Genomic DNA, 16117 nt, shown 5'->3' on the forward strand with positions numbered 1-16117 from the left:
ACCCAATATTTAGGGGGTCACACCAGATACTAATATCCATGGTATGTAACACAGTAAACACTTCCTATCTAATGCACTTAGCTTTGCTCTGGTAATATGAAAAAAATACCCTTTGTATAGCTCAGCTGCATTAAGAAAAGAATGATCAGAGGTTTTTTTTGCTAATAGTTGTTTGTGCACTGCTTATGCATGTGCTGCCCATTTGTACTTTTTTCCATATAGCATTTTCCAACTGAAATGTGGGCAGCTGCTGTTAAATCCCATAACTCATGAGAAATAGGCCACGTCTTTTTTTGATTCTGTCAGATGATGCCTCATTTGTCAAAACACTCTAACTAGAGCTCCAATGACCACTTTGCAGTTTAAGGGCAGTGAAATGGAAAATAAAAGAAAAAAATGATACCAGGACAAGAAAAAGTTGTGCACCTGAAAAGCCCTGCTTCTTTACTTTTGCTAATATGCAATATTAAGAGTGTCCAATTCAACAACAGACATGCCAGTATCTAAAAGTTCATAAAACTATAAACCCATACATAAATTATCTATTACTTCTTGCATCAGAAACTCCAGTAAGAGAATTGAGTCAACTTAGTAATTGAGACATATAAACAATCTATAAACAATGAAGAGGCAACCAGGTCTATCACCTTCTCCACAATGCCTCCCTGCATTGAAAAAGAAAAATAGAATGACAAGGAAAGGGAAACAGTATTAGCAGGCAGCCTCTTCCCAGCAGGCAATATCAGTAAAGCCAAGAAACCTGAAAAAATGCCCCAACAAATTCTTGCCAACTCTGCTGAATTCTTCCCACTGTCTTCCACGCAGAAGTCTTCCTGTTCTTTGTCCAGGCTTACACTGGAAGTGATGAGTAGGGAAGGGCTTTACCACTGTAAACTGGCAGTATTTCTTACACAGAGCAGTTAAGCCAATTAGAGCAGAGTCTGGACTACTTAGACTAAAAAGTTTCGATTCAGAGCAGATTTAAAAAAAATATAGATTAATTACGACAATAAGCCGCTTGTGACATGCAGGGATTTAGGTAACATATGAACTACAAAATTCATTGGAAGAGAAAAACACCCAGTTGACTTTTTAACCACTAAAATTCTATGTAGTAACATTCTTGTTTTAGTTCTCTCAACAAGATTTATTGATTTTGATAATTTTTTCCTACAGACATCATGACAATATTAAGTCAGCATTTCTATACATTTTTATTTAAACTCTCTACAGCATTCTTTTCCAATTTATTTTAATTAATTAGAGGGCAGAAGGAAAAGGAAGTTAAATTTTCTGATGTCTAGGGTTCCATGACAATTGAAGATAGAACCTGATGAACCTGATGTCATCTCTCCCTGAGCTGACTATACATTAGAACAGAAAGAGTTTCTTGCCTATTATATCATTTTGGGTACAGTCTCTCTGTCTCTCTTTCCTCTTCACATAAAATTCATATAACACTCTGTTTTATCCAAAAATCAATGATAGGATGATGTTTCAGACACCAGGGGTCATATCCTGCCATGTTTTCATTTGCTAATCGATACCAGGGCAGAGTTTCCAGTGAAGAAGGTGTAACACAGAATAAAACACAGCTAGGGCACTGTAGGAATCATCTGCAGCATAATACCAATCACAGGAGTAGCAGCTGCAGCTGGAGATGGGGAACTGCCCTTCCAGAGCTGGCAGTGCAATCACTGCTCAGGGCAGTCAAGGCATGATGCTGGGGCAGCAATGATTTAGATGTGAAAACAACACAAAAGGATTTTTCATGCTTAATCAACAGGAGTGGAGGTTTAAATGTGCTTCAAAAGGAGAATGGAGATGTGAATTTGAAGTTCATAATTATTCTAATTAAAGACAGGGTAAGACTAAAAGATAGATTGCCACCTTACATGCAAGATGAAGCTGGTTTACATTTAAACTTCAGACACTTTAATAGGAAAAGGACAATCATTAACAATATTAGGAATAACAAAAATAATAAGTAATTTTTATTAGCTTACCTGGTGAAAAAAAAGAAGCAAAAAGAAAACAAACAAACAAAAAAACCCAACAAAAACCCCAAAGAACCAACCCTCCCCAAAAAATAACAAACAAAATACAACAACAAAAAAATTCAAACATCTTTTAGTCACCCAAGTGGTGTGTTTCATGTATTATTCAAAGACAGTGCAAATAATATCTCTATATTTTCTTCATCCCTTTCAGTACCTGAATAGCAAATGTGATTCTGAGAAGGGGTAACATACACTAGAGGCCTTTAACCCACCAGAAAATCATACAGAAAGGACTAAGGTGACTCACAAGGGTGCACATTAAAAACTTTCAAAGCACAATGTTTGCCAGCAGTTTCACATCAAGCCCATCTTTGAAACATGTTAAAACTCATCTCTTTTCCTAGCACAAATTCAAATCTTTTTCATCATCTATAGGCAAACATATGTACAATGTGTGTATAGCACTTCAGTAGTTTTATGGCATTTTATTTCTCATTTATACAGCAGCCTTCCTTTAATGCCAACATTTATTACTGTCTTTGGAAGTGCCCTCTGTCCTGATAAACTCATAATTTTCCTTTACACTCACTTTTGGAGCTGTCATCTGTTCTTTGATGAAATTTATCTCTGTGAGTGGGGAAGTTCAGATGAGGAATGGTGTTTTCTTTGGTTTGGAAAGATTTTCAGTACAATTTAGTGGAGCATAATGAGCTCAGCAAAGCTGGATTTAGAGTTTATGGAAGCTCCACGTCTAGCCTAAACAAGCTGTCCTTGTCCTTGATTCCTCTGTGTGGTCAGTGAAGGAAAGCTGACATTTTCATGATGAGGACAAACTGCTTTTTAGATTTCTCTCTCTCTCACACCCTTGCCATCCAGTCATCTGTAGCAGGAGCTTCAGCCATGTGTTCTGATTAGATGCTTGAATTCAAGAGCAATTAATTCAGCCAAATGTGGGAGAACTCATATTCTACTTTCTGCTCTTTTCCTTTGGGATTTATAGCTACTTTATATGTCCAGTTGGAGAATCATCTTTGAACTCAGCCTGAGGTTGTCTCTTCCCTTTAATTTCTTATTTTGTTAACAAATTAATCATTTAGTGACATTTTATTAAGAGGGGAAATAACTAAGGACAAAAATGCAATTATGAGCACCCTATGAAAATTATTAATCATAGAATCCTGTAGGTTGGAAAAGACATTTAAGATCATTGAGTATAACTATTGACCTAGCTCTGCCAAGTCCACCACTTAACTATGTAAAGTTAATTTTGAAGGCAATATCTAAGCTTGATGAATAAAACAGACATTTTCTGATAGTTTTTAGTGGAAAATATTCTATTTTTGCCCTCTTCAAAGTCTCCTCCTCCTCAATTCATGACTAGAGAACATAATGAGATCATGCATTTTTTCTCACAGTGTAAACACATAAATGAGCTCTGTAATGAATACATATAAAAAACCTCACTGAAATTATCTGCCCTGCCTAGACAGAAACCCATTGTGACAAGTCCACCATCAGGATTTCACAGAAAATATGTCTGAACAGTGTGACAGTGCCTTAGGAACAGGTCCTTCAGCCAGGTGTAACTGTGCAATGTTTCCAGAAGGTGAAGCAGTATTCCTATGGCAGCACATCATTTCTATCCCAAGCAGAGCAGCTTCTCCTTGGAGGAAGAGCTTATCCACTGAAACATTCTGCTGTGATAGGACAGCTACACTGTTTTGGGAATCCAAAGCATCTCCCAGCTGTGCTGATCTATGTTTACAGCCTCAGGACTGATCACTTCATTTTCTGTAATCTAATTTTCATTTTCAAAACTAGTGACTGCGTTTAGGAGCCATCACCAATCTGAACAGGACTTGAACAATTTGGAGTGACTTTGGAGTAACTTCCTCAAATTGAGTGACCCTAGCTATCCCAAATTTAAAACTGAATCTCTGGAATTTCTGTCGACTTTGAAACAAGAGGTGTTCTACAGCGAATATACTGCAATTAAATCTTATTTTCAACTCCTAAATGCTGTGTACACAATAAGTTTTACTTTCTAACTAAAATTGTGCCCTTCCACCATTTTCTTCCCATATATTCTCCCAAACTGATTTTTCCAACTTAGCTGCTTTTTCTAACTATCACAGAGCAATCTAAATATTAAGGTATGATTTGAAAGCAAGGTTACTAGGAGGGATTCAGATCACCACATGAAGTATAGCAGCTTTTCTTTAATTATCCAAACATAATTTGGTAGAAGTATTAGTAGAGAGAAACAAAAAAGGGCAGCATGCTCAAGGGAATTGAATCAAACTGACCAGAACTGTAAGAGATCTGTATGGACAGGACAGAGGTATCTGCTGTAACATTCTGCTCTGTGCTCTTTAATTAAAAAGCCTTAATATCCATTTCCATTTTACCATTCACACAGTGACAGCTCAAAAATAACCTGGTATTAGTGAGATAATGGAATGGAAAAAAGGGAGCTGGTTTGGGTTTAAATTCAGTAAGAAAGAGATGCTAACAAGATATCTAGGAATAATAAGTGGATATGGGTTTGGCTACTACACCAGAGTGCTGAATTTTATTACCTGGTTTAAAAACTCAATTTTTTTTTTAAATATATTGCTGTTAACATAAAGTGGTCAAAATAGTAGCAGATTACATTTTTTCATTTGCACTTTGGTTACAGGTATAGATTGATTTCTTTATTTTTCCAAGAAATTTCTCTTTCTTGTAGCCTCTCTTTTTAATCTGTAAATCAGCATATCATGTACAGAAGTAAAATAGCAGTCAATTAGTAATTTTTCATGTTGAAAAAAAAAATCACTTAAACTAGCAGACAGTTCTTGCACTAATTTCAGACTACATGCTATTTCAAAGAGACAGCTATAAAAAAGTGTGTTATTATATTTTAAAAATAAATTAACTGGAAAGGTATTTTCATTATGGTTTGTATCATCCCTGAAAACATAGTTAACAACCCAAGAAAGTAATCAACACTATAACTAGAGATTAAAAACTAAAGAGATGAATAAAATTCTAGAAAAGTATATTATCATTGTATTATGCTGTCCTAAAAATAAAATATGTCTTAAGCAATCATGCAGGGGAAATAATTAAAACAAGATGACAAACAGCACCAAAACTACTTCAAGCATTTGACTCTCAAAGGATCTGATTGTCATAAACTGATAAAACTGTATTTTACAAACCTGTTTAGAATTGCTCTCCACCTTCTGCACAAGGCTTTCCCAGCGCTGAGCAAAATTTTCAAGACGACTTTCCAGCTTTTGAGCCACTGCTTTATTTTTCACAGCTACAAGGAGATCTTGGCTGAGCAACTTGAGCTTACTCATCATTTGCCTTTTCATTTCTAGATCTCCTTTTAGGATCTGTTAAACAAAGTAACAGAAGGAAGAACATACATTCATACAAAAAAAAAAAAAAAACAACAAAAAATCAAAAACCCAACAAATACCAACCCAAACCAAAACACCCACAAAAAAGAAAACCAACAAACTTAGAAGAAAAATCACAAGGAGAACATCAGAAAGAGCTGAAAATGGGTTAAGGGCTCCTATAATTCCATAATGTTGTTTCCATAAAAACTGCTGGCAGAGCTTACAAAGCAACATAACATGGCAGGTGGAGCAACTCCAAACTTCACAGCAGGCTTCAGGTGATGACATGAATCAAAAAGCTAACAGTTGTGTAACAGGAATAACCTTAAAACTGCACTCATGCTAACAACTATATCCACATGACAATCCTTCTTTAAAGTGTCAATGTACTTTGTTATATATTGCATATTGAAAGAAGAGTTTCCCAAAAAAAGTAATATTTCATCCCAAACCAGGATTAAAACATGCAAACAAAAAACCCCAACCAATCAAACAAACAAAAAAACCCAATAAAAACAACCCCCCGAACAAAGAACCCTAACAAACAAAAAACCAAAACACACTGTGCCAAGGGACCTTGAAACTCCTGAGATCTATACATGCAAGCCTGCCTCTGAAACAGGCTATTCACAGATCCAAGGATCATCCACAGCTCCAGTTCTTACCTGGGTTTACTTTTTAAAGCCTTAACTGGTTTACTCCACTGATTTTCATTCCTTTAACATTTGTTCTCTACACCCTAATCCTGTAATTGTAGCTAAACTTTGAATTCTCTGTGCAGTTGTGGATTGCATTCTAACCCCCAAGGCATGAAAAGAATAATCAAGCAAGTGGTTAGACAACAAAATTCAGACTACATATAATTTCCTACAGCTATATAACCCAAAACTGTAATTAAAAATGCAACTCAGCAAAAGAAGGGTTCATTGTCTTTGTAATCAGCACTGTTTCTAATCAGATTTGATTTGAAACATCATAATTACTAAGGGTAGGTACAGTTAATATCAAAATTTAAATTGATGCATCCCTGAGAAGTGGAAGCTAACTTCATATTGAAGAATCTCTTTTCAGAGTAGTAGGAGACCTAACAGATGGAGGAAAGTTGATGCAAACCACTTTAGCATGTTAAATTTCAAGCACTTCTATATTTGACCTTTTTTTACGCCTACAGCGTCAGAAAAAGATCATGTGGAAGCCACCATACACTGAGTGGAATAATAAAAAATGATATCCTGTGAAACATTAGTTAGTTCTGAGGAGCAATGTTTGATTTCCAATCACCCCAGCCCACAACAGCTGTATTACACACCCAGAGCTCAGCATCAATCCAAGACACCTGGAGCACAAGCAGGAAGTGAAACACTACAAAAAGAAGGATGCTGAAAATTTCTTTTAAAGATAATTCTCACTGCAAATTAATATGCTTTTGTGACAGCTACAGTCAATCTGGAAAACTATACTGGGAGATTCTGTTTTCACATTACTTCATTAAAAACCTGTCAGTGTGCCACAATAACCAAAAATACACTCTGGGTTTTTTTTCCAGTACAATAATAGATCTAAAATAGTAATAGTAACTGCATAATATGTAATTTTCCAATTTGGAAGACAAGACATGGTAGTTTGCTTTATGAAATTAATTATCAAATATAACTTCTGCCAAGTACATACTATAAACCCTGATATTGGAACATTATAAAGTGATTTCCTTATTTTTGGTAATGTGGTTCTGGTTTTGGGGTTTAAGTTTTTACTTTTTGCTTTTTTATTTCCTTAAAGATCAAAAACCTACTTTGCTTACTGTAATATTCTAACCAGCAACACCCACTGTAAAGTTAATTTTCAGCTGCAAATAAATTTATTCCATTCAAAAATAGTATAATGTCTAGCTTATTTTTTATACGTAAAAAAACCCAAAAATGTTGGGTGAAGCAAGAAAATATTTAACTCCATAATAATGGAATATATACTAGAAATATAAAGAGGTAGATCTTGTATACTTGTACACCTTTGCAAGAGCTCTCAGTATTTGTTGCAAAAAAAAACCAACTGCATTTTACAGACTACAAAATGTAGGCCTAAGGCATGAAAAAGAATCTATCAAGCCTAAGCCACACATGGCACCAAAATATCACCTCAGTTCTACATTCTCAGTGCATCACAACTTCCAGCTATTCCAAGTTCTGTTTCCCCCTACCCCTTATGTAAGAACTAAAGAGTCAATTATAGAGTCAGTGAATAAATAGCAGGTGGAAAATTTAAAAACAAAACAAAACACAAAAAGCCCAGTTGTTTTAAGGAATTATTTTAAGAACTGGAGCAATTACCCACTGGACACTTTTTCTGACCTTTAAACTCGGAAGATCCCAGAAGAGAGCTGATGACAAAGATAAATTTTCACATACAATACTGAATAAATCCTTTGAAATAAACTGCAGTCTGTGGAGAACACCACACTAGAACAGTCAGGTGTGCTCTGAAGGAAACTGCAATCCTGTGGAGAGCCCACACTGGTGCAGGCTCCATTCTGTGGACATTAATGTGATGTAAAAGTCAAGTTTTTTTCCTACTGTGAACTGTATCTCAACAGACCTTTTTCACATCAGTTCCTTTAGAATGCTTAGGGCCTTGTAGGAAGGTTGTAGAATTTCAAATCAACAGTCACAATGCTAAATGGTTTGATAAATTACCTTCAGGAATTTCCTTCCAGTTAACGAGGCTGGCTAGAGAACACAACCATAATCTGGCAAAGTTCTGCAAGTAAGTGAGGCAGAAACATAGGCTGGAAGCTTTTATGCCATATTACAATATCAAGTCCAAAATTCTTAAGGTCTAACAGGAACAACTAATGCTGTAATTTTTTGCTGGAATGACTGGACAGCTGAGGGATCAAGATATCATATTGTTAAGAATATAAATGTCTTTATTCTAAGTGAAAAGTTACATTTTTATTCTCTCACAGACTTGCTTTCACAATTCAGACCTAATTATAAGAGTGATCCTTGGTGACAGCTTCTCCTCTACTACATTCAAACACATGTCAAATAAAATACACCAAAATACAGGCACAATGTGTCAGGGTCAGGAGAGTATGACCCCATTTTTCCCTTTTTCTAAAATCCAGTCCAAGAGGAGAATATATTCTTCAAAAAAACCATAATGTGGCTGACATAGTAATAAAAATTCCTGAAGGTTCAGACAAGATTAAAACAGTAAATTGTCATACACAAAATTTCTAGCAATTTGGCATTGTGTGAGTGTAAAAACACATACTCACTGGAATTTGGTAATGACTGCTACTAGGTCTAAAACCTCAGAGGGGAATTCCAGAAGTAAAAGCCACTGTTCTGCTCCAAATCACTAAAGAGGCAGTTTTCTTCTAGCATACCACCAATATTTAAATACCTAAACTATTGGATTATGAATCATGTTTCTAAAAAGATCAAAGTTATTCACGTGCAAAAAGGACTAAGGTGCAATTAATAATCTCCACCTGTTCTTTTAAGGATGACATGATTCTTTTTGAGGTTCAGGGCTGTGGATAAATAATTTTATTTACTGGTTTTTGTTGTTCACTCAGTCTTCTAAAAGACCACAATTATTTCATGACACTGATACTTAACCATTTAAACTAGCAGCATAATTTTAAAATAATTTTAACTTCATAAGAGTTCATTAGTGAAACTTATGAAAGGAAACTACAGAAGTGTTTCCTTTTTAACATCATATTTTCAAGCAACTCTGAAAGGTACCCAAACTGGCCCTATCCTTAACACTTGCAAACTCTTAACAGTCTGCTACTTCACAATTTGTGACAAACATTTCAGCCTTCTGTACCTGTGTCCTCTAGCAACCTTCTGAAATCCAAAAGTATACAATTTTTGAACAAATTTGAATTTCTTGTAATACATTTTTCTTCATGAAGGTACTCCAAAGCATCCTGAGTTTTCTCTAATCCATTATGTGTTAAAAGCCTGGTTTGAAGTCAGCTTCAAGACTGCTCACAGGTTAGATTGCTAGAATTTCCAAGAAGTACATAAACTAAGGCAATACATGCTTTCCTTCCTTTACAAAGAAGTTTACTTAATCCTAAGCAATTTTTAATCAAAATCCAAGTCTGTACTACTAAATTCATATTTTTATACCCCTAAAGTGTTGCAGAAAGAAAAAGAAGGGAGAGGGAAAAAAAACATATGCAGCAGTGTAATAATTAGTGTCTCAAGATTATGTTAAAAATCAATCTTTTGGTTCTTAAATTAACTACTGAGTTATTCTATGAATCAAAGGAACATCTACCAGTAAGTCTGGACCAGCTACAATGGAATTAAACAATTGTCTGTGAGTTCATTTTTTTTAAGCTTTATACATTTGTTTATGTGAGGACAAAATGACGTAAATTTTAGAGGCATCACAGTTACTCAAATCTCATAGATATCATGGTATTTTTATCAACCCAGAGTCTGAACACTTCTACTTTTAATACAGAATGATTAGAAGGAAATAAATCCTAAATTAATTTCTAAAAATTTAAGGCTGAGCCTTAGATAATTATAGCCAAGCTATGTATATCCATTAAAAATGTTTAATGGACAATATATAATTAATTGGTATTTCATATTTATTACTTAATAATTAATGATAGCTAATTAATAATAAAGAAATATTCATGTCTGAAAAGATCAGCAGGCTTTTTTTTTTCCTGATAAAGCAATAATTCACCTATTTTAACCAAAGCATGGACATGAGTGTTTCCTTTCCCCTAAATGCTAGGCAGTCATCACTACAGAAATAGCACATAGAGTATTTTTTTCTTTACAGAGGTCCTACTGCTGTAAAGCCATTGGCAAGTCTACGCTGCCACAAGTTTTTCACCTCTACAGACACAGCCAGACCTACATTCCCTCCATGAAGACTACACAGGATGGAGAATTTGCTGAAGAGTGAGGTGGAGAATATGGTGAAAAGGGTACATTTTGTGCATGTAACTCCCTTTCTGATGCTGAGGAACAGTTGTAAAGTAGCACTAATTTCAACATTTTTTAACTTCTGAGCCTTCAGCTTCTTCAAGTTCAAAGAATGTATGACAGGGTTTGCTGAAGGATAACTTATTCATATGCAAATCCCTTTGCACATATGTATATAAAGTCTCACACACAATATACACACCAACAGTATCATCAAAGAAACTTTCATTGTTAAAATATACATATTTTTAAGACACCAAAACGCTATTTTATTTCATGAACTTTTGACCAAAGATACAACCAAGAAAAACATCTCTATCTCTTGGTTCCTTTAGCAGCAAAGCTATGGACCAACCTATTCCACCACAGGAGGCGAAGCCCACCCCAAAGTATGATACCATATGGTCTGAGAGAGGGGTAAAGCCATGTGCATGCAGACTCAGGTTAAGGAAGCTGAACATAAAAACAGAAAAATGAAAAATACATACAGCCAATTTGCTTAGATTGGTCAGCATTTCATTCTGATCTCCAAAGCCAGTTGTATGAATTTTGCTCACAGCATCCTCTTTCTCAGTAAGCCATGCGTCAAAAAGACACTGAAATAAAATTCCAAAGAAAAAGCTTCAGTAAGGCCTTTCCTATATATATATATGTACACAAAAATAAAATATTATATTTCCTATAATGTGTTGAAGAACATTCCAATTTATAACTTATTAAAAAAAAAAAAGCTATTCACCTGCTCTTCAGCAAAATGCTGCCATTTACGAAGAATATCTTGCAGAAGGACCCATCGTTCTTCTGTCCATCTGCAGATGGCTGCCCACCGTTTTCCAAAATGCTGGAGAGAAAGAAACACAAAAGTGTGTTCAGCATTTATTTACTTTTTTCTTCCTTAACAAGGAAAGCTGTTATCCCTATGGCATTACGAAATTTTTATGGGAATATTTTCCTTATTCACTTTTTTCTCAGGCATTTGCCCTAAAATACGTTGCATATCACACTGAAATGGATTTTAGGCCCATTTGAAATAAAATAAAAATGGAGAGAATAGGGAAAGCAATAGATCTAAACACTGAATATTTTAATACCAGATAGTTTTCTAGCAAGTCTTTACTACTACACTTTGAAAAACTCACTCTCTTAAAGAACTTTAGGATCCCCCAAATAGAACTACTTGAAACATAAACATGATGGGCAAAGATGTGGACAAAGCAAAAACAAAAAATTGGCTTTTAAGTTGCATCATCAGTACAATTGGTCAAAGCTCTTACCTCTTTTAAAATATTGCAGTGTAAAAAAACCCATGCTTATAAACTTCCACATCAGCACAAATCCCACTGAGGTTTCCCAGGTATTTGTACCATTTACTACTATGCATGTATTTAAATTACACAAAATACCAACCATCTTGTTCTCTTCTCCCTTACTTTAGCTGATGATAGAAAACTTTTATTGCAATGATTTATAGTGACTTAATTACCCCTGGACATCAAATGCAAATTATTCAGCTGCTCCCAAATTAAAAAAAAAAAAAAATCTCTTTTAAACACCTGAAAGATACTCTGTATTACTGTATTCTTAATTTTTCATCCACTTAAAAGCATATCCTGACAAAAAGATAATAGTTTCTTCCTTTTTTCATATTTAGTTATTTACTTCATTACTCTTACGGAATCCTAATAACTTGAGATATTATATAATGCTATATCTTTTGTATTTACATATTCCTCATAGAGATAATAATTTAATGTTAAAAAAAATTCAGCAACCTCTTTTTTCCTCAATAATTTGACAAGATCTTTTATTTTAATAAAGTAAGCAAAATGACCAAATAACTTCACTGATAAAAGTGCTGATTCTGCGTCCAACCTTAAATCTAGTTATTTCTCATGAGAGGCCATAACAACAATACACTGATTGTTTGAGTCAAGACTTGAAATTTCAAGTTCAAAATATCAGGTTAGGACTGTTATTTATAAAGCAGTTATTATACTAAATCACATGGTGCTCAACTTTAACTCTCTATTCACATCAAACAGTAGCCTGTGCGTTGCCCACACACTCAGACTGCTTCAAGTGTTCCTAACATCTGGGAAAACAAATTTTCAGAGAAATAGATTGAATCCACAGTAACAAGTAAAATGCCCTCCTGTATTAAAAAAAAAAGCCTTTTCTTACAGCCCTAACAAGAATTTTTAGAGAAATTTGCATGCAGAAAAAGATTTTTTATTTTTTCTTCTCAGAGGACACTGAAAGAATATTTTATATGGCTATCAAAAGCAGAAGGGGAAATATTTTAGTCTAAAAGGTCAAAGTAAGGAAGCACAAGAACAGAAGAAAATGAGTAAAACATAACTCTTGGGAACTCTGGATTAAAATCATGTACTGCAAGCCTGCAACTAACAGAATTTGATAAATGTTTTTCTAATCAGGTATTATTATCTACTTTTTAAAATAATGAGAAAAGGTGGAAAAATGTTTTTGCCTAAATCCAAAATTAATTCTATACAAGTGAATATTTAACCCATTCATAGAATTTCTACCAAAAAACACTGAGTTTTGTGTGCAGTTCTCAAGTGCTCAACATTTCATGCAGTTCTCAAGTGCTCAGCATTTCGTCACACAGAGAGAGAGAAATAAACAGGAGGAGCTGGAAGCACTGGTCAGGTCCCACAGCTGTGATGTTAATGAGTCTTGGCGGAATGAGTTCCACGGTTGGAAATCTGTGATGGAGAACTCCAGGCTGCTCAGGGTGGAAACTATTCCACAGGGAATTAGCAGAAATTTCTAGATCAGTAACCCTTGTCCCTATGGGAGATTTCAAATTCCCAGGCATCAACCAGGAATACTGTTGTGATGAGCAGGTGTTGGAAATCCCTTCAGTCTGTAGGATGTAACTTCCTGTCATAAGTGCTCAGTGAGTCAACTGAAATAGTCTATTCATTCTTTAACATTCCTCACTTATTTTGATGCATTTTTACAAGAACAGCCCATATTTCATCTTCAATCAACAGACAGTACCCTGACTAATATGAACATATAATCATGGAAAATACACTCTCAGCTCCTTTCCCCCAGTAGGGGAATAAAGCATCAAGTAGTATTTGATACACTTTATACAGATTTCTTTCTAGCACAGACCCTGGCCCTTGAAGCCTGGGGAAGCCTCTAATTTGAGCTAGCCCACAAGAGTCCTTAAGAGACCTGTTATCTGCTGGGTATAATTATGGGAAAAAAAAAAATCTCCCTGCATTCATGGTTTCTGTATGTTATCCAGCCATTTCTCTGAGCTGAAGATAATTTCCCCCATTTTTCCTGTAGAAACGAGTCAGAGTACAGAAACAGCTTGGCTACTAAAGTGGTTTGACTTTTGCAGCACTAAATATAGATTTGAGCCTTATTCCACAGCTGCCTTGGTAAATCTAAGGATTGAGTTTAATTGGGGTCTTGGAGTTTTAAGTCTAAATAGTGGGTTCTCAGTAGCAGCATGAACAGAGCCTCTCAGTATGTCCCACATTGATATGTGAAGTAAGCAAAGTAATGTAAAAGTGGTTTTAATATTCACACTCACCCAGTCTAGCTGTAGCCTCTCAAAGTATCTTAGAGGGACAGCTCTTTCTAAGAAAAGCCCTGAAATTGTGTTTGGTTTTAGTTTTCCAAGCAAGGGTAAATTTTCAATTAATAATTTGATTCAGGGGACACTTTTGGCTTCTATGCCATTAAACGCCTCTTAAATAGATATGTTTTTGCACAGGCAATGAAACTTAAGAACTTTAATGTTGAAATGTAAGAACTGCTGAAAGAAATGAACTTTACTATTCATTTAAAATCAGCATAGATTCTTGTCAAACTTCCTGAGACATCTCAAAAAGTTCATTTTAGTCTTTAAAAAATTGTCTTATACAAACATTTGAAAAAAAAACAACATTAGATATAGATATATTTATATGTATGAAAATATTTTAGGAATCACTATGTCAAAAAGAAATGCAAAACTGAATTGCACCTGCTTGGAAAATGCATCTTTGATTATTACATGGAAATAAATGCTCATTTTATTCCTAATGTGATCCTCACCAGCACCTCAGTGAGTCAGTCTTATTAAGCTCTTTTGTCTGATAGTTCATGCTCTTGTTTTGTTCTACTTTTAGAAGTCAGACTGACAGATACATAATCAAGCTTGGAACTTTTCTCCATTGTGCTCTTTGTGAAATGCTCTAACGGTTGTGCCTGTCAACACATTTTATCTCCTGTGCTTATATTCAGACCGCAAGTGATAGGGAAAAAAAAATTTCCAAACAGTTCCTGTACACAAAAAAGAGGTGTAACATTTCACTAGGAGAGCAGGTGGACTGTGGTAGCTCCCTTCTGGGCATTCAAGTGTAAAAGTTTCCACACCTCCCTATCACTCTAAACCCTGTGGCTTTATATCTGTACTTGGGTTTTATTACATCTGTAATATTTCTACATATTCTTTGACTTACAGAGCAATTGAATTATGTTTTCTCCCAGATTCTTCTGTAAGAAATTATGAATAAAGGACACAATAAAAGAGCAAATGTTCTGTTCCACAGCACCCCATGTTCTGCTCAGAGAGCCTGTGCTGCAGGGTGAGGGGACTCAGGAATTGTCTTTCTAGCATCTTTCAAGGAATGTACTTTTTCCAAGACAATAATTGGTGTTTTCTGCACTTGCACAATTACTAATTGTGTATTTCCACTGTATTTAATTTACATTAATTGTTAATGATGTTTCTTTAAGGTATTGCAGTATTTCCTGAGTTCTATTTCATGCTTTATTCCAATATGGGTCAGCCACAGGTGTTGCACAGGATACTAATGGTACCTTTCCAACAATTGTAATAACATAGGATGAAGCTGTGTCACCTGATGGTTCTTAATTCTTCTTTCTGAAGATGTGAAATGAGATTTTCTAACAATCCACCAACCATTCATTTGTTTTTCACACTATTAAAAACTCTCATTTATACATTTTCTTACTCATGAAGTGCCATAAATATCAAAAACTGTTAGTTATTTTTTCTCTTCTTCCATTCAAGACATTTTTGCAAGTTTAGTTTTGCTTCAGGAGCCATGTTCTTGCTAGGGATCTGCTTTATTCCACTGAACAGTTCCAAGGAGCTGGCTGGCAAGATATTCTGGAAGGTTAAGATTATTTTGGGCAGGTGCACCACAGTTCTGACACTTAAGAGGAAGTCAAAAGGAATGAATAATTATGGATCAGTAGAGGCTGTGTTGTTATCTTGGCTGGGTTGACTAAGTAGCTGCAGTAGAGAAAACTCAGAATTACATTGGAAGTGGCAGGGCTCATCATCTTAGTAAACCCTACTCTAAATTCTAGTTACTGATTTACTGGTATTGGTACCCAAATTAGCTACATTCAAGACAGCACACAGGTATCTGTGCTACAGCCATACCTGCTGGAATGTAGATAGCTTCTCTAGAAAAACCTTGGGTGTTAATGATTTAGAACCCACAAACTCTTATTTCCTTAGGTAATAAAGCAAAATTAAAGAAAAACAGTTTCTCGTTTCTGAAAGAGAAAACTAGAAAGAATCTTGGTTGCAATATTGCAATTCCTCTTGAGCTGTGTCCCTGGAGAGCTGACCACCAACACAAGAGAACTCTCCTTCAATGTAGCTCAACATTAATTATCAACTTTCATTTATCCAATTTCATTCAGAAGTTACAGTAAGAGCACTGGAATATAAATAATATAGCATTATAAATAATGCTAT

At 35.1% G+C, this 16117-nt stretch overlaps 1 protein-coding gene across 1 annotated transcript in view; it reads right to left on the reverse strand.

Moving 5' to 3' along the window:
- DMD (dystrophin) overlaps positions 1 to 16117 on the reverse strand; it is a 1043102-nt gene that overhangs the window by 678943 nt on the left and 348042 nt on the right. The window contains exons 13-15 of the mRNA XM_066545460.1: positions 11096 to 11197; positions 10845 to 10952; positions 5204 to 5383 (exon numbers count right to left, since the gene is read on the reverse strand). Of these exons, the coding sequence (XP_066401557.1) occupies positions 5204 to 5383; positions 10845 to 10952; positions 11096 to 11197 (390 nt within the window). The remainder of the gene's footprint in view (positions 1 to 5203; positions 5384 to 10844; positions 10953 to 11095; positions 11198 to 16117) is intronic.

Source organism: Molothrus aeneus, chromosome 2 (genome assembly GCF_037042795.1).
Source record: "Molothrus aeneus isolate 106 chromosome 2, BPBGC_Maene_1.0, whole genome shotgun sequence".
In the NCBI taxonomy this organism is placed as follows: Eukaryota; Metazoa; Chordata; class Aves; order Passeriformes; family Icteridae; genus Molothrus; species Molothrus aeneus.